General features: G+C 41.4%; 2 protein-coding genes across 3 annotated transcripts in view; one reads left to right on the forward strand and one right to left on the reverse strand.

Moving 5' to 3' along the window:
• Positions 1-656: 656 nt before the first annotated feature.
• Positions 657-8,635, forward strand: LOC134055860 (cell cycle control protein 50C-like). Of its 2 annotated transcripts, none has more exons than XM_062512339.1 (7): positions 657-873; positions 1,692-1,798; positions 2,948-3,049; positions 4,393-4,483; positions 6,340-6,477; positions 7,446-7,655; positions 8,445-8,635. In XM_062512339.1, the coding sequence occupies exons 1-7, from the start codon at positions 657-659 to the stop codon at positions 8,633-8,635; spliced, it is 1,056 nt and encodes a 351-aa protein (XP_062368323.1). The 2 variants fall into 2 exon arrangements, with proteins under 2 accessions (XP_062368323.1, XP_062368316.1); XM_062512332.1 differs by having other exon boundaries at positions 657-869; positions 1,688-1,798.
• Positions 8,636-23,349: 14,714 nt separating this feature from the next.
• DCBLD2 (discoidin, CUB and LCCL domain containing 2) overlaps positions 23,350-27,786 on the reverse strand; it is a 47,029-nt gene continuing 42,592 nt past the window's right edge. Inside the window, exon 15 of the mRNA XM_062512350.1 lies at positions 23,350-27,322. Within this exon, the coding sequence (XP_062368334.1) occupies positions 26,880-27,322 (443 nt within the window). The 3' untranslated portion in view covers positions 23,350-26,879. The remainder of the gene's footprint in view (positions 27,323-27,786) is intronic.

Here is a 27,786-nt window from a genome sequence, read left to right on the forward strand (position 1 = left end):
AGAGATGAAATAGAAACAGAAATCATCAGTGTCTCAGAAAGCCATTGATCCAAATTGGTTATTTTAAAAATGAGTTGTCCTTCTATGATAAAGAACACGCAACCTTTTTGCAGCCTTTAATTGCATCTCAGTCAATAGCAACGAATATAATAGGTTAAGGAAATTGCTTTGGTCTTCCAGAACAATGTTCTCTGTCCAGTGTTGTCTCAGCACCTGCAGTCCTCCCCAGTGGAATCCAGTGGAAGTAGAACTTTCATTGTATGCCATGCCTGTTAGCTGGGCAGCTATGGAAGTGAAGGGAGAAGAAATAATACATCTGAAATTACAGTATAGCTGACAGTATTCCTGCAAATGAATAAGTCATAATGAATCCTAGTGAGCTCTGGGGCAGGAAAAATATATCTAAGCTTTTCCAGGAGGAATGAACTGGACACCATGATCAAAGTACACTATCACTTGATTGGTACAAGCTGATCATGGGGATCTGAGCACAAATACAGAAAACAAGGAAGAGAGAGATCTAGTTAATAAGTAATTCCTCACCATAATGCAAGTTTGAACAAAGAATACAGTCTCCCAACAATAAAGACAGTATCTCAGCTGAAACACTCTCCAGCACGAGGATATTACTCCTTTCTCTCACCAAGAAGAAGAAAATGGAAAACAAGACAAGTTTTCTTCCCAGAGAAGGAGAATCTCAACCTTCCAGGTGTCCAGATAATAGTGCATTCAAACAGCAGAGGCTGCCAGCTTGGAAGCCCCAGCTCACCATTGCATCTGTGCTCTCCAGCTTCTTTGTGACAGGGGCATTCTGTCTCGCTGTGGGAGTCTGCCTTGTCCGGTCTGCAAACAGTGTCAGAGAAATACAGGTTGGTTTGGGAGTGGTGTTTTTTGGTATTCTGTAAAGAAGAAACCAGGCTAGGTTTGGAGAGTAAAGGGTTTGAGTTTTTGCTTCCAAATAAGGATGGCTTCATGCCTTGGACATATGTCCAGCAACTGGTATTCCTGTGAAAATCTGAAGAGGGAGTTGGTCAACAATAAAATCAGAGTACTGGGTGATTAACTGGGTGGTAATATCTGAAATATGGGTGATAATTACTGCCACTGGCTGCTAATATCAAAATGTCATTATTTTCTGGGATTTTGAAGGAAAATAAGCAAATCCCTCAGAGAGTGTTTGACACTGTAAGAACTTACATGTTTGCTGGGGCAAAATCTTGAAATACAGGGAGCCTTAATGTTTAAATCCCTCCTGCAGAAAAGGTTGTTCAGACCTGCGGTGTTGTGAATAGTTGGCTCCTGTTTGGAGCCAACACTCTGCACTGCACCCAGGCTATCCAGAGGGGGTGGGCCACGATGCATGTGGGGATTTGGCAAGCATTATTTGGTCAGCCAGCCCAAGGTACAGGAGTGTTCTTCACTCAGCACTCCTTTGCTGAGGAACAGAGGTGAAAGTACTGCAGTAGTTGTCAAAAGGCTCTAAACCAGCTTTAAACTAGGGATAAGTTTTGTGGTTGTTCACTGAGGCCAAGTCATCACTTTGCCTCTTCATTTTCAACAATGTTTTTGGCAGTTCAGTGTCACTTAGAAGAGAATGGCTCTGAGAAGCCTTAGACCTAAAACACTAACCTTTTCCTATGAGCATGTCCTTTATTACAATATATTTGCTCGTTCACTTCTCTGACAGATAGATTATTCAGATAAATGCTCAAATTGTTCAGAGCTCCGTGAAAATTCCTCTAACTGGAATAAGGAATGCCACTGTTCTGTTAATTTCACCCTGAAAGAAGATATATTGGTAAGTGGGTGCAAAAACCCAACTCAAGTTGCTGCATACCGCCTGTTACTTATATCCCTAAATGATAAAAGAGTAATTCTGTTCTGTAGAGCTCCTGACTAAATTTGCTTTGTACTTTTTCAGAGCATGTAATGCTCAAAATTTTATACTTTTGCCTTTGTTGTTCATTTTGGTATTTAAAACCAAGACCAGGCTCCTCGGCTGGGAGATGTCCAAGAAGAAGGGGGTGGGGGAAATGTTTGATTGTGGAGATGACCTCTCTCTGTATCTCTCTCTGAGTCAGTGGTAAAGCCTTGTCATTGGCCTGGGGTTGGTTGTTGCTGCCCTGCTTAGCTCTCCAGTGAGAAGGAAATCTGAAGCTCTGACCACTTTACATAAGTAGACCCCTATAGTCATTTTTACAAGGGTTGTGCTGCTAATCCCCAAGGTCCTTGAAATAGTTCAAGTCTAGCAATGTGAATTGCAGTTTCTTTTGGAAAAAGTGTCCTTCATTTCCTGCCTTAAACTACTAGGTCGTGTTGTTGAGAGTATTAAAATGCTTCATGTTCTGCCAAAGAGATCTTATACTTAGTACTGAATAAATGATCCCTTAAAATTACAGTGTGATTTAAAGTCACTTCAGGATTCTTCAGTATTGAGGAGGCTGTTAAAATACTTCGTAATTCTTCAGATTACAGTGATCTTTGAGATGAGAAGTTAACTGAGTAATGGCTTTTTTATAGCTGCATAATTACCTCTCATGCATGATTCACCTGTCTAGAATTCTCCTTTTAATGTGAAAGTTTTTGTTCACCTTCTTTTATGAAAAATTAATGTCTGTCTCTACAATATTATTCATAATCATTGCAAGTTCATGGCCAGCCATGGCATCTTGGGCAAAATAATTATCAGACATTTTTATTTTAGGTTTTGTTTGGTGATTTAAATTATGCTAATTTTGTGCCAAAACATAAAAACTTGGAGTTAGGGTAAAGATTAGATTCTAGCCCATGATGTTGTATTGTATAGTTAAAGACTATACTTAGGGTATAGTTAAAGACATTTTAATATAAGTTGAGTATTGTCTTCCCCTCTTTTTTAGCAAGTAATAAGATTTCTCATTGCCTACATGAACTCTCCTTATTGAAGGGATTTGTCTTTGGATTCTAGGGTGATGTTTTTATGTACTATGGTCTGCAGAACTTCTATCAAAACCACCGTCGATACATGATATCAAGAAGTGACATGCAACTGTTGGGCCGAAATGTAAATGTAAGTTTTCTTTTTATGTTGTGAGATCAGCAGCACTTCCAGCAGGTGTGCCTTTGACTGTATGGACAGCTAACTAGGCAGAACTCTAAGTGTGTTTAGGTGGCTCTAGGGAATAATGAAGTACAGATTTTCAGTGTTTGATCGTGGCTTTTATCCTTGTTAGGGCCATTATACCTAATAAGTTAGTAAGAGAGGAAGGTTGGGCGGGGGAGGGGGGGGATAAGTATATCAGTCCTGTGTTGCAGCTCTCAAACCTGCACCTTGTAGCACAGATTAAAAATGCATTGTCTTTTTCAAATAAATACACAGAAAGCTTTTCCTTCTTGTGTTGTCAGTCTTCTTAACCAGACGTGTTTTAAGCTGTGCTTTTTTTATAGGGTTAGGGAATTAAGTTGTTCAAAGTCTTTAGTTTTGCCATCTGGCTTTGGAAGTGTGCAAGGAGCAGGAAAAGGTTGGTTCTGAAATAAGTGATCATGTAGCATTGTCAGTATGCAGTTTAGAGGTGTAAGGAGGGAATAGACAGCATCAACTGCAGCAAACGGCATAAGGAAACTGGAGAATGCAATCATGGCATTCAGGTTCTTTTACTTACAAATTTAAAGTATATTTTCTTTGGCTTAAAAGTAGCATTTTTTAATAAACACTTAGTCCACATGTCCTTTCAGTATATATATGATGGTTGTGCCATGATAATCTGTTGTTTCTATAAAATGCTTCTTACAAATCTCCAGGTGTCCTGTCAGCTTGTTTGCATCCAGATGCAGCTGCTTTCGGCTTTTGTGTGGATCAGATACACAGCTCATTGGAGTTACTTGAAAATATTTCTGTGTTGAAACCTGAGGATTTATAGTTTCTTATAAAATGGGGTAGGAAAGATGTGCTAAAGCTGAGGTGGACTTCTGTTTTTCATTCTGTATCTTCATACATCAAGATTTGCCCTTGTTGAACTGCAGTAATGTGGCCATCTACATCTGCTGTTCTCCAGCACTAATGCAGCCCAGGTCAGAATTAAAAAGAAGGGAAAATAAAGATATTCTAGGGTAAGCCAAAGTTTCACTGGAACATTTTCAGCCATTTTACAATAGCAGATCCCCAAACCTGTTTTTGTAGTCTGGAGCTTGCAAGTTGGCAGCAGAATTTGGGTAAGACCTTAAGTTTCTGTGCCTAGAAAGGGAAGGTTCCTGGACTACAGACCCGTTCATTTGGATGTCTCTCTAATGTGACCAAAAGGTGCTGGAGACTTAATTGTTCAGTGGCTTTTCAAAAGAAGGCATGGGAGAACACCAGCAAATTGAAACCAAACCCTGGGTCTGTGTCTGATCGTTGTGTGACCTTGAATGCAGATCCAGAGGAGCTACTGCGCGCCCTTCAGCACCTACAGGAACGGGACCCCGATGGCACCGTGCGGGGCCATTGCCAACAGCATGTTCAATGGTACGTGGCACCTCCCTCTGCCCCTTCTGGGGGTTCCCTCTTGAAACTATTCCCTTACCCCAGACCAGGGGAAACCTGGTATTGCAAGGTCTCTTCTTTCTCCCTTCAAGAGGGTTTGTTTGATGGTGCTGCTCTGGTGAACGTGGGGCTCTGCTTCCTACTGTTTAGTGACAGTAGGCCTTGTTTGGAAACTGAGGGAGATTTCTCATTTTCTAAGGCTCTCTCCCATGTAAGTGTACAGCAGGAGTGAGGGATTTAGGCCCTCTTGAAATAAAGAACAAGGATATAACGGATTTCATGTACTTCCTTGCTAAAAGCACATTCTTATGCAGTGATGGGAAGAGCCCAAATTTATTCACAATTGTGCTTAGAAAGAGGGATTCTCCACATTCTCCGCATTAGTTTGGATCTTTGGGTGTATGTGGTTTCATTTTTGTTCTTAGAATGCTGGAAGCATACATAGGCTTAATTTGATCCTGGATTTCATCTTTGTAGTAACCTAGTGGGCATAATCTATTTATGAGTACACTTGGGAGATTTCAGAATGTGTCTTTGGAAGGAGAAGCAACAAAAAACCTGTACAGACTGCTCCACTAGCCCATCGTTTTTGTCTTTCAATTTCTACCACTCTCTGGAACCTTTTTGTTGCCTGTTCCATGCAGCAGGTTTTGGCAAGGCAGCAGCTTTTTCCAAGCAGCTGAGCCATCCACACCAGGGGACTTGTGAAAGCCAGTTGCATTCAGTAACTTCTAGATCCATTTGATTTCTGTCTGCCTGTGCACCCACCTGCTGCCCTGGAAGTGTGATTTACTGGGTTGGGCTCAGACCTAGGCCAGCAGAGCCCAGCTGTGTGCAGCCTTTCTGGAGCGTGTGAGGGGGAGTAAAAACAAGCAACTGAGCAGGCAGAGCTCAGAGCATTGCAGCTCCTGTTAATGAAGTGATGGCAAATAGCTGGGTAAGTGGTGGGCCACAGAAGGATCACTTCCCCAGAAGAGTGTATCTGAGCTTTAAGGAGCTATGTGAACACAAGTTTTGTAGGAGGAAACAAAATAAGTATGTATGTTTTCATTGATGCTTATGCAGCTGAGTTGTGCTTCTCATGTCTCCTAAAAGGCAACCCCTCCCCATCTGTATGATCTGATTGTCCCTGGCCATCATCCCATTGCCTGCCTAGGGGTTTACAGAGCTGTTAATGAGTCCTATAATATTTTTGCCTATAATGTTTTTGTTGAACTAATCCATGTAGGAAAATAGTAATGGATAGAAACAAGTTGTCTTCACCCACTGAAACTGGATGGCATGGCTAAGCAGAATTTTAACTAGATGGTTTTTGATTGAAGGAAGTGTTTGTGTCCAAGTTGGTAAGCAAGTTCTGGCATAAAACTAAAGCAATTTATTTTTCCTAAAGGACTGGATTCAATTGGTTATGCTTTTACCTCTACCCTAGACTCTGAGGACACATCATGTATAGCAAAGTTTTGGGGCAATTGTCAAAGAAATTCTAGGGAAAACCAACTAGGACAGTAACTTCTGTAACTAGCTAGTGAGCTCAAAAAGTTATTTGCAAAGAAGTAAGTCCCACAGGAGTTGATGGGCATGAGGAACGTGCACAACATACGCAGGGATTGGTAGGAAATGTTCAGGCTTTAAAACTTCAGAAGTTCTAAGACTCTGGTACCTTAATTCTTCTTGTGAAATGTGCAGTGCTCCATACACATGATGAAACCTTTCCCACGATGTTCAGATTTTCTATCCACTTGAAAGATGCTTCAATGTGACATTTTTTTTGTTAGTCATGCTGGCAATTAGAATGACTATCTTTGACTCACAGATGTTGCTTACTGTATTTTCTGCAGATACTATTGATCTTTTTTACAATCATTACTCATCTGTGATTCAAGTGCCACTGTTGAAGACTGGAAACAGTTGGTGGACAGATAAAAATGTGAAATTTCGCAATCCTGAGTCATACAATCTCCCTTCTGCCTTTGCAGGTAAAAATGGTTCTGCTGGTGGTCCTTAATTTTCAATGGCTTCCATATCTCCTTAATATGTCTCCCATTATGAGAAAGAATACCTTTGGGAGAAATAGCTCCCAAAGCAAGTTAAAGAAATAGCTTTAGAGGGTGACTGAGAGCAGTAGGCACATTAAGCCAAAATAGCACCTTTTTTACCTTTTAATCAGTGACAATATAAATTTAGAGAAAATGTTTTTGGAAGACTGAAGTTAGCCAACATCAACACCCTTCTTTGTAGTTTCTTGTAACACTTAATCTGTCCAGCTGAAGCAAGGATGCAGTTGAAAACATCTGTGAAGGAGAATTGTCCCATCTTTCCTCCATGCCTTTGCAGATTCTTGGGCAGTCATGAGACATGAGAGGCTGCCTTTGTCACTAGTTCTTTCAGACCTGCTTCCTAGGGCTGTTTCCTTGTTATGGTTGATCTCTATTGAAGTGGGGCTAAAAGCTAGCTGTTGTGGATCAGGACAGTGCTGTGCTGGGTGCAATGTGCAGGAGTTTATTATATGTGTAGTTTTCATGGGACAGATTCTAAATGTCATAGGCTGTGCCATTAGACTGCAAAAAGGTGCCTTTCTCATTGTACAGAAATATATTAACATGTAAAAATGAGGGCAAGCTCCTCACTGTAGAGAGCATGTTGCTTGCTGAAAGAGACAAGAATCCAGAATAAACAGTATTTTCACTTGTGCAAGTCACTTTGTTTTTCCTGTGCTTGAAGGTTCTAATGTGTGGCAGCCCCTGGGTACTGTTAAGCTATTAATTCTAGTTTGAGGTGAGTGGACATACTTGGAGATGCTGTTATGTGGCATATATATAATTTTGGACAATGTCTTATGTCTCTTCCACAGTTCATATTCTGTGTTGGTTGTGTGAGGCCCAGAATCTCAGCAACCACTCTTTCTACTGAGAGTGTCTTTTCTGCTTTGTCACTTTGTGCCCAGGGACAGCCAGACCTCCTTACTGGCAGAAACCAGTGTATCTGTTGGACGAGGAAGATGAGAGGAACAATGGTTATGTGAATGATGACTTCATTATCTGGATGCGTGTGTCAGCCTTTGCCACGTTCAGGAATCTCTACCGGCGCATCAGACGGGTCCGGCACTTTGCAGAGGGCCTGCCAGCAGGGAATTACACCTTCCGTATTTCTTACAGTATCCTTTCAGATTCACTAAGGCTGCTAGAAAGGTACGGGGAGATGGAAGTGAATAGGATTTGGGTGGTCAACTGGCAAAGAAGCCGTGCGGAACACCCCTGTGACAGCAGAGCCCTCTGAGGGATTTGGGCACATCCTGAGTGATGGGAGCTTTTGTGCTGGTGCATCTGCCCCCTCACACCCAACAGTGGAAAATCTGCTGACTAAAGCACTGCTTTTGTCAGCCGGAGTTACATCAACATGACTATAAATTTCTCTTCTTTCTCAGCTGGTAGAGATGTGGTTTTAAATGTTCTGTCATGGTTTTATTCTGAAAGCTTCTATGGGAGATATGAAAGGTAAACTCATATAACATTCTGGCTACAATATATTAGGTAGAGGTGAGCACTTACTCTCACAGAGACTATGTGGAGTATCATGATGAGCTTCCCAAAAGGCCCATTTTCAACTGAGCTTTCATAGCAAATGCAGTAGCACTCCTATAAATTATTAATCTGAAATTTACAATGTTTTTAATAAAGGAAGTTTTTACACATGCACACAAACACTGTATCTAAAATAACTGGGTTTCTTACCACCAGCTGCCTACCACCTCCCTAAAACCAGCTGGGTTTTTGGATCCAGAATAGCAGAAACATCACCTATCAGTTAAAGGAGTTTTGGCAGCAAATGCAGACCTCAAAACTCTTAATGCCTTGGAAAGCTTTTTGAGCATTTAACCATTACTTTCTCTTCTCCTGGAAAGAATGTACACTTTGTTAGTGAAATCTTAACATCCTTCTCTCAGATTTCCCTGTTAGCAAATTCAAGGGGAGGAAGCATGTGATTCTTTCAACTGTGGTGTGGAGCGGTGGAAGTAACCCATTCCTGGGAATTGCCTACCTGGTTTCTGGCACAGCAGCAACCCTGACAGGTTTTGTCATAACTGGCATCCACTTAAAGCTCAGGAAAAAGAAAACATACTTTCAGAAGCAGTAAGGTTCACCTGACTTTCTGAACAAAGAACAGAAGTGTGCAGTGAGCAAAGAATGTGCAGCGCAGACCTTTCACTCTCCCCTGAACTCTGGACAGTGTCAGGTTTGATGAATGTAAGCAAACTGAGGTGCAGGGCTATTCCTTCATCTGAAACCAAACTTACCTGAGGTGCCATTTTCATTGATGTATGTGTGAGCCTAATTTTGTTTCCTAGGAAACTTATAGTGAGATGAGCTTCAAACACCAGATAGCACAGTGGATTAGAATTGGCAAAGAAATTATGGTACCAATATGGTACCAAAGAAATGTGGTACCAATGTCTGGCCAGAAGTTAGGGTCCATATTAATTTCTTACTCAACCCATAATTCAGACAACATTTCTCTTAACTGAAATGGAGCTTTGGGTGGGTAAAAAGTGAGGTCTTGATCCAAAAAGCTTGAGCAGGTAGAACTTACTGCTAAAATCTGCTTTTGGGCTACATACATGTGCTGAATGGCTTGGCTTGGCTTGGGTTTTATATACATTTTTCAGCTTTGCTGAGAAAAGCAACCAATTTACATCAGTGTACTTACTCCAGTTTGACACCTGATTTGTCATTGAATACAGGGCATTTATTAGGAGTTTGGAATTTGTTTAGACCAAATTTATTGGATTTATCTAGCTACTGGGAGCATCCAATCATTGATTTGCATATTTTATGGTTTAATAGAAATCCTAAATAAACAGCTCCTTTAATGCAAAATATTTTAGCAGAACCACCTACCTAATTTAACTATTAGGCCAAAATTGCACTCCTACCTACCCCAGCCTTCCATGTGAAAGTCCATAAATTCTTACATGACCCAGAATGGTAATTTATTGTCAATAAAAACCAAAGCACCATCAAATCCATCAGTTTAAAGTGAATATTGCAGCTCATGAATAGGTTCATCAATTTTCATGTTTCATGTTCAAAATTTTACACATTTAGGACTTATTTCTGGTCTCACAAAATGAACACCACTGAAGAATTTAGGTCAAGCATACCTTGATAAATGCAAATTTTTAAAAATAGTTTTTGTGTTGTAAAAATGCAAGTGGAATAAAACACTTTAATTCCTTTTGTAAGTATTTTGTGTGCCTTGCCTCTCTCCTAAAAAGCCTTCTCACTAGAACAAGAAAGAAATCACAGACTAGAGACGGGGATGTGACACAGGGAGGCTCCATGCCACTGTCAAGGCACCTGTGTCTGCTTTTGAGAGTGTCTGGGGCTGTGCATCTGGTGACCTGTGACAGATGGCCCCTGCTGGAAGGGGCTTGCAGCACAGAAGGTGCAGTTTCCTTGAAGTTCTGCTTTGTAGCTGAGCCAAGAGCAGCATGGGGAGCAGCAGAAGGGGAGCTGCTCCAGTTCCCAGCCCAACCTGGGAGGACAGTCCTGCTCCACTGATGCTTTGTGCTGACCTGGGAAAGGTGCCTGTCCTCTCTGCTCTTCCTGCTTGGGGCCAGTCACCTCCATCTTGAAGCTGTAGAAACAGGAGTCCTGGATTTCAGAAGGCCTTGCACTTGGATCTGTCAGGAGCTGTGGAAGAACCCCACTCCTCACTGGGCTGGACAAGACAGAACATGAAGCAGTGCATTCAACAATGCTTAAGGATGTTAGTCTAAATCATTTTTAACAATGGGACATGCTCCTAAATCTTAGAAGTCCTTTTAAAAAAGTAATCCTGTGCAGCTCTCTGAAAAGCCCTGATAGGATTTCCTGACAAAGCTGAATTTATGTTTCCTGGCTCCTACAGACCATAGGAACTTCTTTATTTTTCTCTTTCCCTGTCTTTTTTATGTTTGTTTTTTTTTTTCATTGTCTGAGAAACTGACTTTCAAGAAATATTAGGGGTAATTAAGTCATGATGCAGTTGTCACTGATTTCATTTTTTCATGAAGTAACTGGTAAAAAATTTACTAAAAGGAGGCTGAATAATCACATACATATTTCAGTGAGTCAGTGTCTATCAGGAAAAAAAGTTACCTAGAAAACACAGCCCAGCAAGTAGTGTTTGCCCATTATCTCCCAGAGGTTTTTGCAGGAACCTCTTCTCCTGAAAAGAGGAGCCTCTCCTCTCTCTCCTGTCTTCAAACAAGTCTTTCTGGTTTTCCAGAAGTTGTCTATGTCTTCGTTTATAAACCCAAAATCTCTTTTTTTCATCTTACCACAGCTTTAAACATGCCTTACATCTTTCTGGTACCCTCTGAACAGTGTCCTTGGAAGCTGCTGCTTCAGCTCCAGCTGTTTCTGTTGTTAGCTCTGAGAAGCTCTAGAGTGTCTGTCTGGTTTGGGATGGTGCTGCCCAGACCAGAGCAATGGGAATAGCAGATCTGATTAATTACTCCCAGCAGATGGAATCTGCCTTGCTTAAAGGTTGGAAAATAAGTGTTAGCAACCTCCTTATGCTGCCTTTTGTGCCAGCACTGCAGCCATGCTGGGGGTCTGCCCCCCGTGCCAGAGCTGGCACAATTTACCTTCTCAAGAAGGCTTTGCAGGTGTGCTCCTCAGTGCCCACACTGGGAATACTTATCTGTCTACATTAAATGTTTGTTTGTTTATTTAATTTTATATTTATGTTTATTATATTAATTATATTTATGACATATTTAATATGTATTATATTTAATGGATCATATTATTATTATTGGTTTATTATTTGTGTTTATTTATTGAATATTAGATTGAATTTGTTTATGCTGCTGCTGCCTTATTCCCCTTCATGCAGGGGCTGGAACAGAAGTGAGAGGCTGGACTGAAGGACTGGCCTAACCTAACAGAAAGATGGTAAAAGCCATCATTAACAGGTCCTCATTGTGCCGGTTCCCAGGATATTGTCCCCCTTTTTCAGCTGCTGATAGCAGCAAGAGGCAGGAGTGCAGCAAATATCCTGTGGGATTTCGAATTAATTTATCCTGGCTATTAGGAGATCATTAGGTCAGCTGGATCAGGGAAAGCAACACTGAGTTTGGAGGACAGAGTTTTGAAGCAACTGGAGATGTACTTTTCCTGAGATACAAATTGCTTTCAGAAGACCTGGTGTGTTATGACCAGTACTGTGTCTTTGGCACTGTGCTGCCTTGGCCTTGGACATTTGACTTTATGAATTAAGATTGTGTCATGAGTACAGAGGAATTTTTTAGAAGTGCCTTGGTAAAAATTTCTAAAATAGAATTTTAATAGGCTTATCTATCAAACATACTTTCACCAATAGTAAGGGGGTTCTTTTCTCAGAGAGACTGACTTATGTAGACTTGACAACTCAGTGCAAAGATGTCTGGGTTTATGATTATTGAATGACATTGAGCTGTACCTGAAAAGTCTTAAGACAACAGCATGACCATGACAGCTACAACACTAAGCCATGAACTGCCATTACTTGTAATGTCTTGACATATCAAAATTATTAAATGGTTGGTTCTTTTGTTATAGCTACTTAAAGCCTCATCTTGCATCATTACTGCATTTTCATTACCTTTGAATGAATGAAAAAGTGAAATTTTGCAATTTCCTTCACTCTCAACAAAAGAAAGATGCATGTCAGAAATGAGGCTTAGGTTTGGTGAGCTGAAATTAATGGTATCATAGATGCTGGCAGTGCATTTTGATTTGTTTTCCACATCTTTTTACCTAGAATAGATAGATAAAGGAGGACATTATTTATTCAGTTTTTTTTCTGGGGGGTGAGTGGATATTTAGTAAATGGAGAACTTGACAAAGGATTCCTGTTAACAGATGTGATCTAAATTTATATGGTAAAAATGGTCTAAAATAGGTAAGTCAAATGGGATATATGTTTATGGGTTTGTTTATGATTTTGAAAATGGCAATTACATGTGGGAGCATCTTCTGGGGTTCCTTAGTTTGGTTTTTAACAATGGCAAAAATATCTGGAGGAGACAAGATCCCATCATTATGAAAAACTTACCTGCAATTTAAATCTCATTTCTAAATTGAGGTGTAGGGGACATTTCTATTTTAATGTCAAAACTGTTTTTGTGGTTTTGGTTCCCATCTCCTCTTAGGATTAAATTCCATTAATGGATATAACTTTATCTAGAAAGAGAGACATAAAAATTAATCAAGTGCTACAGGGTATTTCAGTGACACTTCAGTTAGAGAATTTTTCCAAGTCTTTTTCAGGCTTTACAGTCTCATGAATATATGTCCAGTATTTGTCTGTCTCAGTTGGTTTTTCTTCTTCTAACCACAGACATTTGCTTTCATCTAAAAGTAAAGGGATAAGTGCTTTATGTGAAATAGATTAGCATTATCACAGATCTATAGAATCTGGAAATATTAGTTACATGCTGCATCTATTTTATATTAACAGCTGTGTTACATGCAGTTTATTAAAATTAGTGTTTGGGTGGTGTTACTGTAGTGATGCACTGCAGTGTAAAATCTTCCTCTCCTTCCTCTGAGAAATCAAACTCATACAACAGTAAAGCCAAAGACAGCAGTTCAGGGAAGGGAGGGCTTTGTAAGCTTTGACAATGTAAAGACAGGTTGCAGAGCAATTTGGATTTGAGTTAGATCTAAAAGAGGAGAGCGCATTTGCTTTTGTCACATAAGAAGGTGCTGTCAGTCCTTACTGGGAGCAGTAGGTTTGAAACAGCACATTTGAGGAAAACCTGTAGCCATAAAATGAGGGGAGCAGCAGCAGGGGAAGAAGTGTTGTTGCTGCTCTTGGGTGTGGAGGCAAAGAAATTTGGCTGAGCTGCTCAAGATGATGGTATATCCTGACACGTTGTCCTGGTTTGAAAGACAGGTGTTTGCTAAGGAAAGCAGAAGCTTCCCTTTGGACTGAAAAATGTGATCCTTCTGATTATTATGATTTTGAAATTAAGGGAGCTCTCCAGCAAAGATATGGGGGTAGGAATAACAGTTCTTTACTAGTATATGTAACAAGACAAACAAGAACAACAACAGCTATGAAATTACCCACAAACAGAACAGTAACTCAGTCCCAGTGTTTTTTGGCTGCAGGCACCTTTTCCCTGAGCTGCAGTTCCCGGTGCTGGGGGCGGGCGGGTCCCGCAGAGCTGCAGGAGGGCTGGGGGTGATGGCAGCACTGTCCCAGGGGGAGAGAGAGAGATGGAGAGAGAGCTCTCCGCTCACGGTGTCGGTCCCGGTGCTCAGCAGAGTGCTGGGTGATGGCAGGTTACAGCGAGAAGGCAGCAGGGCAGGGTCTGACAGCAGTGAGGATGGCTCCTGGCGCTGGGATGGGGCAGAGGCAGCGATCGTCCTTCTCGTCCGAACTCTGCAGGGGAAATGGGGGCAAGTCAGAGCCTTCCACTTCCTCTTCTGGATGTTTGAATCTCACGGGGTTTCCCTCTTCTCTCTTCCCCCCCCCCCCTTCTCGCCAGGGCCCAGTCAACAGGTATCTTAGCATGACAATGGGGAAAATTCCACAGAGGGAAAAGGGAGAGAACCAACCCCCAACACACGTGATCTGAAAAGCCCATATGATTTTGAGTAGCAGCCAAGTTAAGTAAAAGTTTCTTGGTTTTCAGTGCAGTCTGAATTCCAGTGCATAGTTTTTCAGCTAGAGGTGTTTTGTCTCTGTAATTGCATTATTCCCTACAATTCCGAGAAAAATTTGTTATGAGCTGGGAGTGCCTTGGGTAGCTGCCTTCAATTTGGTGGTCTCTTGTTTTCAAAAGAGGGATCGTGGAGCATTTTTTGTTCTCTTTGGGTCCTTAAAAACAAAGGGGTCCAGGAAGGATAGATGTGCTTCAAAACAGAAATCTTGAAGGCACAGGAATAGATTGTTCCTGTGTGCCAGACGACGAGCCAATGAGGAAAACAACTGTCGTAGATGGGCAAGGTGCTTTTGAAAGAACTAAGGGAAAAAGAAAATGAGGGTGTACCACCTTTGGAAGGAGGATCAGGTATCTCAGGAAGTGCTTAAGGGAGTTGATAGGTCATGTAGGAAAAAATTAGAGAGGCAAAATCCCAATTAGAACTCAATCTAGCCACTTTTGTGGAGGACAATAAAAAATATTTTTTATAAATACATTAATGGCAAAAGGAAGGGCAAGGACAACCTCCATTCTCTATTAGATGCGGAAGGAAATTTAGTACCTAAAGATGAGGAAAAGGCAGAGGTACTTAATACATTCTTTCCCTCAGTTTTCAACATTAAGACAGGTTATCCTCAGGACAGCTGTCCTCCTGGGATGTTACATGGTGTCAGGGAGCAGAATGATCCCCCTGTTACCCAGGACGAAGCAGCCAGAGACCTGCTGAGCCACTTAGATGCTCACAAGTCTATGGATGGGACCAGATGAGATCTATCCCAGGGTGATGAAGGAGCTGGCAGATGAGCTTGCGAAGCCACTCTCCATAATTTACCAACAGTCCTGGCTCACTGGGGTGGTCCCAGGTGACTGGAAGCTGGGCAGTGTGACACCCATCCACAAGAAGTGCCCAAAGGAGGATCCAGGAAGCTCCCGGATCCTGTCAGCCAGGGTCCTGTCAGGCCTGTCAGCCTGACCTCAGTGCCCAGCAGATTATGGAACAGTGCCATCTTGAGTGCCATCACATGGCATCTGCAGGATGGGCCTGGTATCAGACCCAGCCAGCATGGGTTTAGGAAGGGCAGGTTGTGCCCGACTAACCTGATCTCCTTTTATGACTAAGTGACCTGCCTGGTGGATACAGGAAAAGCTGTGGATATTGTCTATTTGAACTTCAGCAAGGCCTTTGACACTGTCTCCCACAGCACACTCCTGCAAAAACCGGCAGCTCATGGCTTGGACAGGAGCACTCTGTGCTGGGTTAAGAACTGGCTGGATGGCCGGGCCCAGAGAGTGGTGGTGAACAGTGCTGCATCCAGCTGAGGATCAGTCACCAGCGGTGTCCCCCAGAGGTCTGTGCTGGGGCCAGTCCTGTTCAATATTTTTATTGATGACATGGATGAGGGCATTGAGTCTTTCATTAGTAAATTTGCAGATGACAATAAGCTGGAAGCATGTGTCAATCTGTTGGAAGGTAGAATGGCTCTGCAGAGACTTGGAACGGTTGGATGTATGGGCAGAATCCAATGGGATGAGGTTTAGTAAGTCCAAGTCCTGGGTCCTGAATTTTGGCCACAATAACCTCCTGCAGCACTACAGGCTGGGGATGGTGTGGCTGGAAAATGCCCAGGCAGAAAGGGTCCTGGGGGTACTGGTCAACAACTGGCTGAACATGAGCCAGCAGTGTGTTCTGGTGACCAAGAAGGCCAATGGCCCCTGGCCTGGATCAGGAATGGTGTGGCCAGCAGGAGCAGGGAGGTCATTCTTCTCCTGTACTCAGCACTGGTGAGGTCACACCTTGAGTGCTGTGTCCAGCTCTGTCCCCTCAGTTTGGGAAGGACACTGAGTCTCAAGCATGTCCAGAGAAAGCAATAAGGCTGGTGAGGGGATTGGAACACAAACCCTGTGAGGAATGGCTGAGGGAGCTGGGAGTGTTTAGCCTGGAGAAAAGGAGACTCAGAGGTGACCTTATCACACTCTACAACTCCTGAAAGGTGGCTGTAGTCAGGTGGGGTTTGGTCTCTTTCTCTAGGCAGCAACTGACAGAAGGAGAGGATACAGTTTTAAGCTGTGCCAAGGGAAGTTTAGGTTAGGTATCAGGAAAAAATTATTCACTGAAAGAGTGATTGGGCACTGGAATCATCTGCCTGGGGAGGTGGTGGAGTCACCATCCCTGGAGGTGTTAAAAAAAAGAGTGGATGTGGCACTCGGTGCCATGGTTTAGTTGATGAGGAGGTGTTAGATCATAGGTTGGACTTGATGATCTCAAAGGTATTTTCCAACCTTGTGATTCTGTGAAAATGGCTCATACCCTAGAAAGCTTATATTTCAGAAAGCTCTAACCAAAATAGCTAGTATTTACTGAGTATGTACTATGTATTCTGTGAACAAAAACACACAGCATGAAACAAGACGAAAAGAGGCCCTTTGGTTATACTCCTATGCAATTGCAGCTATTGTCACTTGGCAGTAAAGAGCCTAAAATAATCCCTCTCAAACTGAAATTTTAAAAAGCCTGTGAAAAAAATGAGGTTTTCTACTGCGTCAAACCCAACTACCCAAAGTTATTTGATTTTTTTCCCTGTAGCAGTTCCTGTCTGTAATGAAGGCTGTTGCATTACCAGTTATAATACCGGAGGATTCAGAGTTTGAGATTATGTTAAAAGGTCTTGATATTTCTCAGATAACTTATATGAATGCCTGGTCTATCTCTGGCCTATATAATTAGTGACATTAGACAATGAACCTGAAAACACTGGATAATGAAATGTGTCCAAGAAACTGGAATGGATAAGAGAAAAAAGTAAGAGAGTAGTACCTGCCCATAGCACTGGTTGTCATAACCAATTAATTAGTGGGGAGAGTGTGGAGCCACTGTGCTGCCCCTGAAGTGAAATGTGGCACAGAGAGAGGCTTCACACCAACTCAGGACAATTGTAACATCTGCAGTTAATAACCCTCCTCCCCACAGAGGCTGTGCTGGGAAGACTGTCACAGTGACTGGTGACAGTGGGGCGTGTCCCCAGCGCTGGGCGGGAGGAGGGATTCAGTGCTGGGTGCCAAGGATGCGCTCCAAGGAAATGCGCTGCCTCATCCTGGTGGGTGGCAGGGTGTGCTTCCAAGTTGTGTAATTGGATGACAGTCCCTGCAAGGGCTGGCTATTGCTGGCCTGTGTGGTGCCATCCCAGTGTGGGACATCCAGAAACTGAAATTAGAAATACTAAAACTAATAAAAAATAATCAGTGAGTCATCATCTACACCTTACACCAGTGCTTGTAGTCAGACTTCTGTCTTTTAAGCTTGTTGACATGAGGCCCAGCAATGATCATGAAAAGCCTTTGAGCAGGCTTTCCTCATGCACTGTCATTTCTGGCTGTGCAGTTAATAAAAATTGATCCTGAATGAAGTTGATGAGCTAAGGAGAAAAGCTATGGATAAGATTTTATCTCTGCATGTTCTTGTTACTGATAAAATGAATTAAGTACAAGAACTGCTTAATATATGTATAAATTGTAATTGTGCCAATGGGTTTTAGGCAGTACCTTGAAGAATTTATCATTCAGATTTCTAAATTCATTACTTCACCTTAGACCAGTGGAAAGCCAAGTCTTAACTACCAAGGTCAAGAATTGCTTTTCAAAGGGAGGTAAGAAATTAGAAGACAGACCACAAGCCTGTTGGGCATTTTTATATTTCTTTTGCTTTTAGGGGGTTTTGATTGGAAAGGAATGTTTCACACAGTGTAAGTAAATAGGCTAAGTTTTGTAATTTGGGATTTGCCCTGAATTTTTTTTTTTTGTCAACATTTCCCACACCAACCTAACAGGTGGAAGTGATCATGTCATAGAAATAAATGAAGTATGAATGTGTCAGGTGAAATTTTAAGTGTTCTCAGCTGCTGAAAGATTATTTTCCATAATTAGCTCTGGGGCAAGCTATATTCTCTTCTTGTGGGGCACTGGTACAGTTTGAAAGTTTCAGTCTCATACCAGATTTGAGTTGTCCCTACATAACATGTGTGATCCTCACTGATGAGTTAAGGGTCTGTGAGGAAAACACTGGATTGATTCTGATATTTTCCAGGCATTAGCACTTTCTTTCTCTGGTAGTAAGGGTAGGAAGTCTGTGGTCTGCTTATTTTGAGACCTTTTGAAGACAGTTTTTTTAATCTGAAAATAGTTATGTTACTGAAAAAATGTACAATAATTTCTCATCATAATACATACTATAAAGTGCTTTTTTGTATAAATAATTATGTTCTGAGCTGAACTTATTTGATATGAAAGCAAAAAATTTATTTTTCTTTTTTAAGTGGCAATAACCCACATTCAGAATTCAGGCACTTTTAGACTCAGTGGGGGTTTTTGTAATTATTTGCCATTGAATATTTAGTTTATATAGTCACAGTTTTACTTCACTAATTAACCTGAAATAGCTGGCGACAAAATCCAGTTGTTTGCATGGAATTGTAAATGCTATGAGGAAATAAACTTCAGTGAAGGTGTACTAGAGAAAAGCTAATTAAAACAGTGGTATTTTTATATAATTTTATAATTTTGTGCTTGTACCAACAAAGCAATTCGTCACTGGAGAGAGTTTTTAAACCGTCCCATTTAAGAAGGGAGCTTCAGCTGGGATAGAGTAGATCATCTTGGGAATTATTCTTGCAAGCAGCTGGATTAGTACTGGATATCATGTGACTGTCTCATCATGTAAGTTTAAAATCTAATACAGGCATCAAGAAATTGAAACATTTGAAATAATCAGTAATGATTTCAGTCTTTTGATACTGACAAATTCAGCATCTGCCACTGTTTGGAGTGAGAATGCTGCCAGTGGAGGTCTGGTTTCATGAGAGACATTTGGTTGAATAATCAGCATTCATTTTTGCTGGTTTGCTTTATGCAGAGACCAGTACTTTGTGATTATGGTTCCATCTTCCCCTACTGTGTTGGAAAATTGCTATAAAATATGCATAGAAGCATAGATTATTTGTATTTTGCTGAGAAAACGTAATTGACGTGCCATTGGTTATAATCTGCTCTTATGAACTGAGATTTTGTTAGGATCTTATGTCTTTCTCCTTCCTTTCCTACATCAAAGTACTGAATTTTGATCCCATTTAATTTTGAGAAACAAAGGTAATTGTCAAAGTAACATTGGACAAAGTTACCTTTAACACAGATGGCTTATGAACTTTGGGATTTTATTTTTTTCTGTTTTGATACTTTTGTTTTAAAATTGTCATTGTAGAACCTGAAGAAAAAAGCAGAGGCTTGTTTAAGTATTTTGTCTCAGTGTCAGGAGAATATTCTAATTTTTGTTCTGCAAATGCAGTCCTGAAAGAATTCCAAATATCATCCATCATACATGTTTTACATACACACAAGTGAGTTTACACTTTTGTCTGTATTTTACAATGCTTCTGATACTGAATATTGATTTGTGTTCACAAAAGGAGCTAAAAACAAATCCTGGATCTCAGTAAGATTACTGTGAATCGGGAGTTTTCTCTGCTGTGTCAGGAGATTGAACATCACAAACCAGTTCAGGAGAGGTGCTGTTTCCAAGTCTGGATGGGCCCCTGTTCAAGGAACTGCTACCTACTAGACTGCAGTGAATGTAAATTATAAATCCCTGATTCAGTTCTCATGCAATCTCTGTAGCTTTGTGAGGGGATCTTTTGTGGGGTGGAGCTTTGAGATGGATTCCTCTGGACCTTAACTTACAGTGAGCCCCTAGAGAAAGATTTCTGAATTTTCAAAAGAAAAGTGAGAAATCTTTCTCTTTAGGGGCTCACAATATAAAGAGGAGAGAATCAGAATTAAGGCAAAACAAACACATCACAAACCCCACACATTCCTGCAGTGCTGGTGTCAGCTCTGTCCTAGCCTGAATGGTAGAATTTGACCTGTAGGTAATTGTATATGACCTTTGTTCCTATATTTTTTCTGGTCAGTTTCCTTTTAGTGTACTTTGTATGACACTACACACTGGTTTCAAACTCTTTTACTTGTACCAAGTTTTCCAGTGATGTTTGTCCATTTTTCATCTTTCCCTTAAACTGAGTTTACTGTGATAGAACAGAGGTGACTTTTAAAGTAAGATTGGTTTCAGTCCCTTTGAAATATGAAGAAGTACAAAATATCACTGGCATTTTTTATTTATTTGCATCAGACTCTCAATTACTTTATTGCCTCTTAGAGGCAGAATGTGTCTGCCTTTTGATCCTAAACTACAAAACACACTTTTAATATCCCCTCTGCTCTGTCTTCTTTGTTCCCTCAAAGTAAATACTACAAAACCTCCACTGAAAACAGGACTGCAAAATTTTGCAGTCACTGGCAGGTCAGGGAGTGCAACCAGCTTCCATAAACATTAATATGGACATTTTTGTTGGGACAGTTGTTCCACTGCACTTCTCTCCTGCCTGCCTCAACCTGCCTTCCTTCCCTGAGCAGATTCATGAGAAGCCTTGGCAGATGCTGCACTTCTGTATTTTGCTGGCATTAATGGCAATTAATTTTTGACAAATCCTTTTTATTATCTTATCATGAAGGAATTGATGTTTTCTGTATTGTCTATGAGCCAAACTTTAAAAAGCACAGCCTTCAGCCTTTTTTTTTTATCAAACAACCCCAAAAGCAGATAGTGAGGTGAAGGAAACCCAGCTGAGTGCTTCCCAATGCAGAGCAGCAGAGTGGATTCCTCTGTGAACATTCCATTCTGCTGTAGCTGCTTGGGTATTTTGGAAAATGTGTGCAAGACAAAAGACAGAAGCTTGTAGTTATTTTCCTGTAGATTAACTGGTTGCAGTGCAGCCAGCTGAGCTCTCCTCAGAGAGCGATGTGTTTCTGTAAATTATTTTTCCTCCTTCTGCAAGCACTAAGTGTTTTGGTCATCAGAAAGCTGAGAAAACTCCTCACTTTTGGAAACAAAAAAGCATGTTTTTCTTTGTGAGCAGGCTTCTGTAAAGCAAGTAAAGAAAGAGTACAAAGAGGTTGTATATACACAAGAGAGGATTTAGAATTACTTCAACACATGAAAAATAAGTCCCCGCCTAGGTCTTTTAGGTATGTGTATTCATTATGCTGAAGGGTGAGGAACACCACAAATCCATGCCCCACCCAGAAGATGGGCAAGACATGCAGAAATTTTTTTATACTTTTAAGTGCCTCCTTATCAGAAACAAGATTCTAATCTTGGTTATTCTTTCAGCAGAGAGGCAGCTGCTCACCCCAATTGCAGGTGACTTCATTGGATGATCCAATGCCTTCTTATCCGACATCCACAGTTGAGTGGCTGTGTGACTTTTGATGGAGGGAAAAAAAAAATCCCAATTCTTGAAGGTACAGAAGTACAGACCATATCTTTGAATCTACTCTTGAGAGGTTATAAAGGGAAGGTGTACAAGGGCTTGAGACAGACCTATTTCTGTGACTTCTGAAAGAATATTTTAATCACCCATGCCTTTGTATCAACTGGTTTAGATAGGGATCAGGCTCCTTATATGTACAGCATTGATTTTTATTTTTTTAACTAATAAAACCCAATCTTTTTGCCTTTTTCTTTCAGAAAGTCTCATGTACTAGCATAGTCCAGAATGAAGGAGCCTTCCTGACCAGAACGGATTCTGGCACTCAGTCTGTTGCTGCCAAAAGCCGGTTTAGGAGAGCTAAAATCTTATAAAGATGAAGCATGTTCAGGAGCAAGACAAGTGATCTGCAGGCACTTAGAAAATTATATAAGACTTTATAGTGTATAAACAACTTCTGTGTATTGTGGCTTTGTATTAGTGTACAAACTAACCTGCAGCCATTCACCTTCTCCTTCAGCTGCATCCTTGATCAGTTTGGGCTCTGTCTTGCATCAAGCCATGTACAAAGGTAAAATGTTAAAATATCAACATTATTTGCGTTTGGTTTTAGGGAGACTCTGACTGTGGTGTAATTTGATCATACAGTTCTGGGGGTGTCTTCGCTCTAGTTCAAGTCAGCTTGCAGGCAGGACACTTAAAAGCTGTTCTAATCTTCTGATATTTAAACATGAATATAAGTAGGAGTCTCATCCAGTTCTGATGTAATACTGTCATTACGTGTGCAGAAAAAGTTTCCTTTCCTTTTTCAAGGCACCAGAGCCTCAGTAAGAGCTTCTGGCTATGCAGAAAACTGACAGCAGTTTCAAGTTTTGTATCCCTTTTTATATCAGAATTTGGTTACTGATCTTGTGGTTTCATAAAAGTGATAGCTGTGTGTCATAGCACAAGCCAGCTTGCAGCTAGGCAATTAATTCAGCTAAAATTCAGTTCAATTAGCCTGGTTCGATAAACAGGCCCTAGGTGAACAATGAAAGGATATATTCAAACCCAAACAGGGATTTCACCTGGTAATGTTCCAACCTAAGCTGCAGGCACCTCACTGGTCAGAGCTGGACACTAAAGCAGCCAGCTGTCATGAGCTGGGGAATTCAAACCCTCTATTTAATCAGGGCTCAGAACAATGAAGAGGCTTTTGTCACATGAATCACAGAGGGTCTTGTCATCTGTCTCCAACCACGACCCCAGTTAACACTACGGTTGTGTATCTCTCCAAGTTCAGCCACACTACACTTGATTACATTATCAATAATTGTTTTAATTCTTACCTAAGCAGCAGACAACTCATAAAGCGGACACTGGACTATCATATGCAGTAGAACTCCTTAGTACTCGTCTCCCCACAGGTTGGCATCACCTGTTTTAATTGTGTGCATTTCTTTGATTTTTAAGAGACATTTGCAAGTGCCTGGTAGAGCAACAAGAGTTTCTTCCAGCTTGCAACAAGATACTGTGAACTCACACTACATTTACTCAAAAAATAATAATTTTGACAGAGTTCTTTGTATGAGGCATTGCAGTGCTGGAATTCACATGAAGAAGAGGAAGAAGCATAAGCTGCATCAGCTTTACTCAGTAACTGGCAATAGCCATGGTCTAGTTGAAGACTGGACCAGCAGCCTCTCCAGCAATGCAGAGGGGCTGTGCTGACTGGGGGACAAGGACCAGCCCCCCCTGCTGCCAAGAAACCCTTGGAGACTGGGCATTACCCTGTGTAACTCACAAATAACCCTGGCATTTCCAGACTGCAGATGAATTAGATACAAGGTAGGCATTAACTGCAAACATACTGATTAATACATATGTACAATTTATTTAAAATACTTTTTAACATATAAAACCCCCTCACTATTTATACAATCTAAGTCTAGCAACATATACAAATACTGAGCAACTACAATACATGCTGAGGTAAGAACATACATTCTGGGAGAATACTCAAGCCAAACAAGATTGAAATACATTTTATATACATGTCCTCACATACAAGAGAGACCCATGAAATGTACCTTTGCTTTATTGTACACAGGCAAATTCTAGTCTTAGTGTGTCATGCAATTAAACCTGTTACATGTTCAACTGTATCTCAGCCCTAGCAGATAACATCTCCAAAGTCTGAAGCAAGAGCAAAGCCTGAGACCAAATTCCTTTTGAAAAGGGGCTTACATTTTAAAAACATCAATTTCTTTAACAGCTCATGCTCCTCAAGTTATGAAGTTGCATTATTATGTTTGTTTAAAGAATAACCCACTGTACAGAAACTGCTTAATTCTTACACCACCTTAGCCTTCAGCTATCCACAGTTCTATCATTCCTGGTCTGCAGTAAAAATTAAATCCAGGTGTGTTATTTATACTGACTTGGACACATCAATTAATTTTTATGGTAGATTTTTTTTTTCTAACAGGTTGAGAACAGAGAGGATTCTTAACTTGGCTGTAGCTGTATTGTCACATCTTAGAGGAAACTAACAACGTCCCACTCCTTGAAACAAAATCAGCTCAGATAATTTCAGTCACAGTTGCTGCTGACAGCTAATTACAGTTACTTACCTGTTTAAGCAAAACTACAAAGATTGCAGACTATTTTTATAAGGCAGAAAAAGCTGCAGTAACATCAGAAGTACAATTACAGGCAGGAATTTGCTGTTCACATGGGTCTTATCCCATCCTTACATTCACATTTAGGCTTAAGACATCCAGCTCTAAACAAATAATTATGTAATCCTCAGTGAATGAGAATGTATGATCAGAAATTGTAGAATTGGGCTTTAAGGTAGGACAGAAAATGTTCAGCATCTCTGCTGGTGACAGGGGGAGTGGGACTGAGCACACCCTCAGTGAGTTTGCCCACAGCACCAAGCTGAGGTGCAGTCAGCATGCTGGAGGGAAGGGATGTCATCCAGAAGGACTGGACAGCCCCAAGAGCTGGTACCCTGTGGAGTTGAACAAGGTATTGTCCTACACCCTGGGTCAGGGCAATCCCAGGCTCACAGACAGGTTAAGCAGAGAAGTGACTGAGAGCAACCCTGCAGAGAAGGACTGGGGGGTGATGGTTGCTGAAAAACTCAGTATGAGCCAGCAGTGTGCTCTCACAGCCCAGAAAACCAATGGAACCCTGGGCTGCATCAAAAGGAGCGTGGCCAGAAGGGTGAGGGATTCCCCTCTGCTCAGATGAGACCCTACCTGGAGTGCGGCAGCCAGCTCTGGTGCCCCCAATATAAGAAGGACGTGGAGACAGAAGCACCTCCCCTCTGGAGACAGGCTTAGAAGGTTGGGGCTGTTCAGCCTGGAGAGGAGGTGGTTGTGTGGAAACCTCATTACAACCTTCCACTATCTGAAGGGGCTCATGGGGAAGCCAGAGAGGGACTCCTTGTCAGGAACTGCAGTGACAGGACAGGGGGAAAATGGGTACAGAAAGAGGTGAAGTTTAGGTTAGAGATAAGGAAGAAATTCTTCATTGTGAGGGTGGTGAGCCAATAAAAAAGGTTGCTCAAAGAAATCACGGCTACCGCAGCCCTGGAAGAGTTCAAGGCCAGGTTCAATGGAGCTCTGAGCAACCTGATCTAGTGGACGGTGTCCCTGCCCATGGCAAGGGATTGAAAATAGATGACCTTTAAGGTCTCTTCCAACCCCAGCCAGTCTATGTTTCTACATATCATACTTTAGATGCTGAACAGGCCACAAGTGATTTTTGACTCCAGAGCTTATATACAGCTCCTCTGCAAATAGATTTTCAAGTGGTGAGTGAGGATACTGTACTGGTATTAAGGCACAGTGGCAGCCCCTTGAATAGCACTGCAGTTTCCATTCAGATGTTGTCACACCATTTAAGGACCTGGGCAGTAAACAAGGCTTTGAACTGCACAACAAATGAACAGAAGTCTATAACACTTGGCTACTGTGTAGGGAGGGGGTCCCACATGTACAAATTGATTCAGCATCCTTCCAACAGTGCTCTTAGAATAAAAATACAGCATTTTTATAATGGGGTTTTCTCCTACTCAGGAGAGAAAGCTGTGCTTTTTTTAAAAACAAGATTAAAAATGGCAAATATGCCATTCAGACTGTTTTCATTTTATGATTACCTAGCTAAAATGAGTCTACATTATCCCAGTAAATGACCAACTGCAATGTTTTCACAGTACAGAACAGGGGAACATTCAAAGGAAACAAATTCCAATAAATACATCTGAAATGAACACTCTTTGGAATACTGATTCTTTTGCAAAGGTTTTGGAATCTTTCATGCTTCTAATACTAATCATAAAAAAACCCCCTAACACTAAATTTGGTAGTTGTGCTAAAATGTACCATATGTGCTAAATGCATTTCTAACACAAACTGGGCACCATTAGAATATTTGTGTGCTTCCTTAAATACTCACAAAAGTATATACAGATCTTTTTGTATAAGCTCACACCTGAACGCAGAATAATGGACAATCAGGGGGAGGGCAGGGCAGGACCCTTCTCAATTCAGGTCACCTCCATGACCTGGATGCTTCTTGCACTGAGCATCAGGGAAGCCTGACTTAGAGGCAAATGCTGTTCAAGTGGCCCTCACAGCACAGGGAAAAATGTAAAAGCAGTTGCCAGGTAGTCTGCTTGTGTCAGTCTGTGCCTCCTGGATCCCTAGGAAGGAGTAAGACTGAGTGGCTTAAGGAGAAGAGGCAGAAGAAAGATTGGACAGACAGCAGCTTCTAGTTTGGAAGGTTAACCTAACCAAAAAGGCAGGAACTTTCTGAGGAACACACAGCTGAAAATTCCCAACTTGGTTAACAAAAGCTGAAATAATGTAATTCAGAATCAAAACTATTTTATGCCATGAAGCTAAAGGGATTTTTTCCATCAGTCCTGACAGTAGCTTGTTAAGTCCAAAATTGTGGAGCTATTTTACAAGGAAAGAGGAATTTTAGAAACTGTAATGCTTTCACAGAAATTAAGAGCTTTGGGTATTGAGGTGGAGTTTTTTCCCCCAGGAAATAGTACCATTAGGAAGAAGTAACTGGCTTTTGTACTTAAACTGTTTCTCCCAATTTATCACTCACATCTGTGAATTACTGGAGCTAATAATGAAGAGTTCTTCTCTCATGTCTGGCAGACAATTGTATAGTAGTAATAAAAAAGTCCACATTTTTGCAGGAGACAAGCTGTTAATTGTACATACAGCTGAAGGAAAAGCAGAATTACTGTTTCCCCAGACCTTTTGGTTCACCGTTGTATTATTTAAGACTAACAATACCAAAAGGATGGAATTTAAAAAGTGAAACTGTGAGCTTTATGAAACTGGCTTTTAGAAACAAGCCATCATTCTACCCTACTCATGAGCTAACTTTGTTCATCCTTACTCACAGTGGGATGGCCCACACTCTGTGGCACCTGGTACACAAGTTGGTCTGCACTCCCTGGCCCTGGTTGCCCCTTTGGTATATCATACAGTGCCTGTGCTGAGGATGTACTGTCAGTCCTGGATAACAGTTTATTGCATGTTCCAACCAGTGGAAGAGCCTGATTCCCAGCAGCTTTGAAGGTGGAAATGGAAGGAGCACCAAGAGGTGTGCTGGGATGGCTGGACATGTCCATGATTATCGGAGTTGCGTACTCGGGTCCGGTTACAGGCAGTGGCTCGGCATAGGCGTGGTACACTTCTTGGATGGGGGAACTGTAAGGGTCCAAGTCAGCGTAGCTGGCTTCTTTTCCTTCCTCTGGTTTGAAGGTTGATCTCTGGTGAAGCGTGCCCACAATTCCCCCTACCAGGGGCTGAGCATACTCTGTGTTGCAAGCCCCAACAAAACAAAACATAAACACATTTAATGGATTGTTGCAAGTGGCATCACATTAAATACAACCTGTCAGTAGTCTCCTAGAAATCACTATCCTACATCAAACTGGTGGTCCATCTCTGTCCAGCAGTGCCAATAACTTTGGAAAAGGATTCCTTTCCACTCAGTAGGTAAAGTTGTTGGGATAGCCAAAACATCCCCACCTCTCAGGTTTATATTTCTCGGGTGAGCTGCAACTTCCTATGCTGCAAATCTGCCTGAAAATGAATCTTATTAAAATGTTCTTCTCTTTAAATTAGATTTAAATAAAATTATTCTGCCTGGGTCTGGATAAAAAGTGGTCCTTGGGGTGGCAGGTTTGTCCTTTGAGGAAGGAAGCCTGCATGTAGTCTAAGATGTTTTAACTCAACAGATAATCTGAGCTGCAAAAGCAAGAGGTGAAAAGTCTGACA

Source organism: Cinclus cinclus, chromosome 2 (assembly GCF_963662255.1).
Source record: "Cinclus cinclus chromosome 2, bCinCin1.1, whole genome shotgun sequence".
Classification (NCBI taxonomy): domain Eukaryota; kingdom Metazoa; phylum Chordata; class Aves; order Passeriformes; family Cinclidae; genus Cinclus; species Cinclus cinclus.

Excerpts from the sequence above, each read along its gene's own strand:
- LOC134055860 (XM_062512339.1), top strand. The coding sequence starts at position 657 with ATGGAAAACAAGACAAGTTTTCTTCCCAGAGAAGGAGAATCTCAACCT. Across the intron at positions 874-1,691 it reads TGTCAGAGAAATACAGGTTG|ATTATTCAGATAAATGCTCA; the intron begins GTTTGGGAGTGG and ends TCTGACAGATAG. Across the intron at positions 6,478-7,445 it reads TCTCCCTTCTGCCTTTGCAG|GGACAGCCAGACCTCCTTAC; the intron begins GTAAAAATGGTT and ends CTTTGTGCCCAG.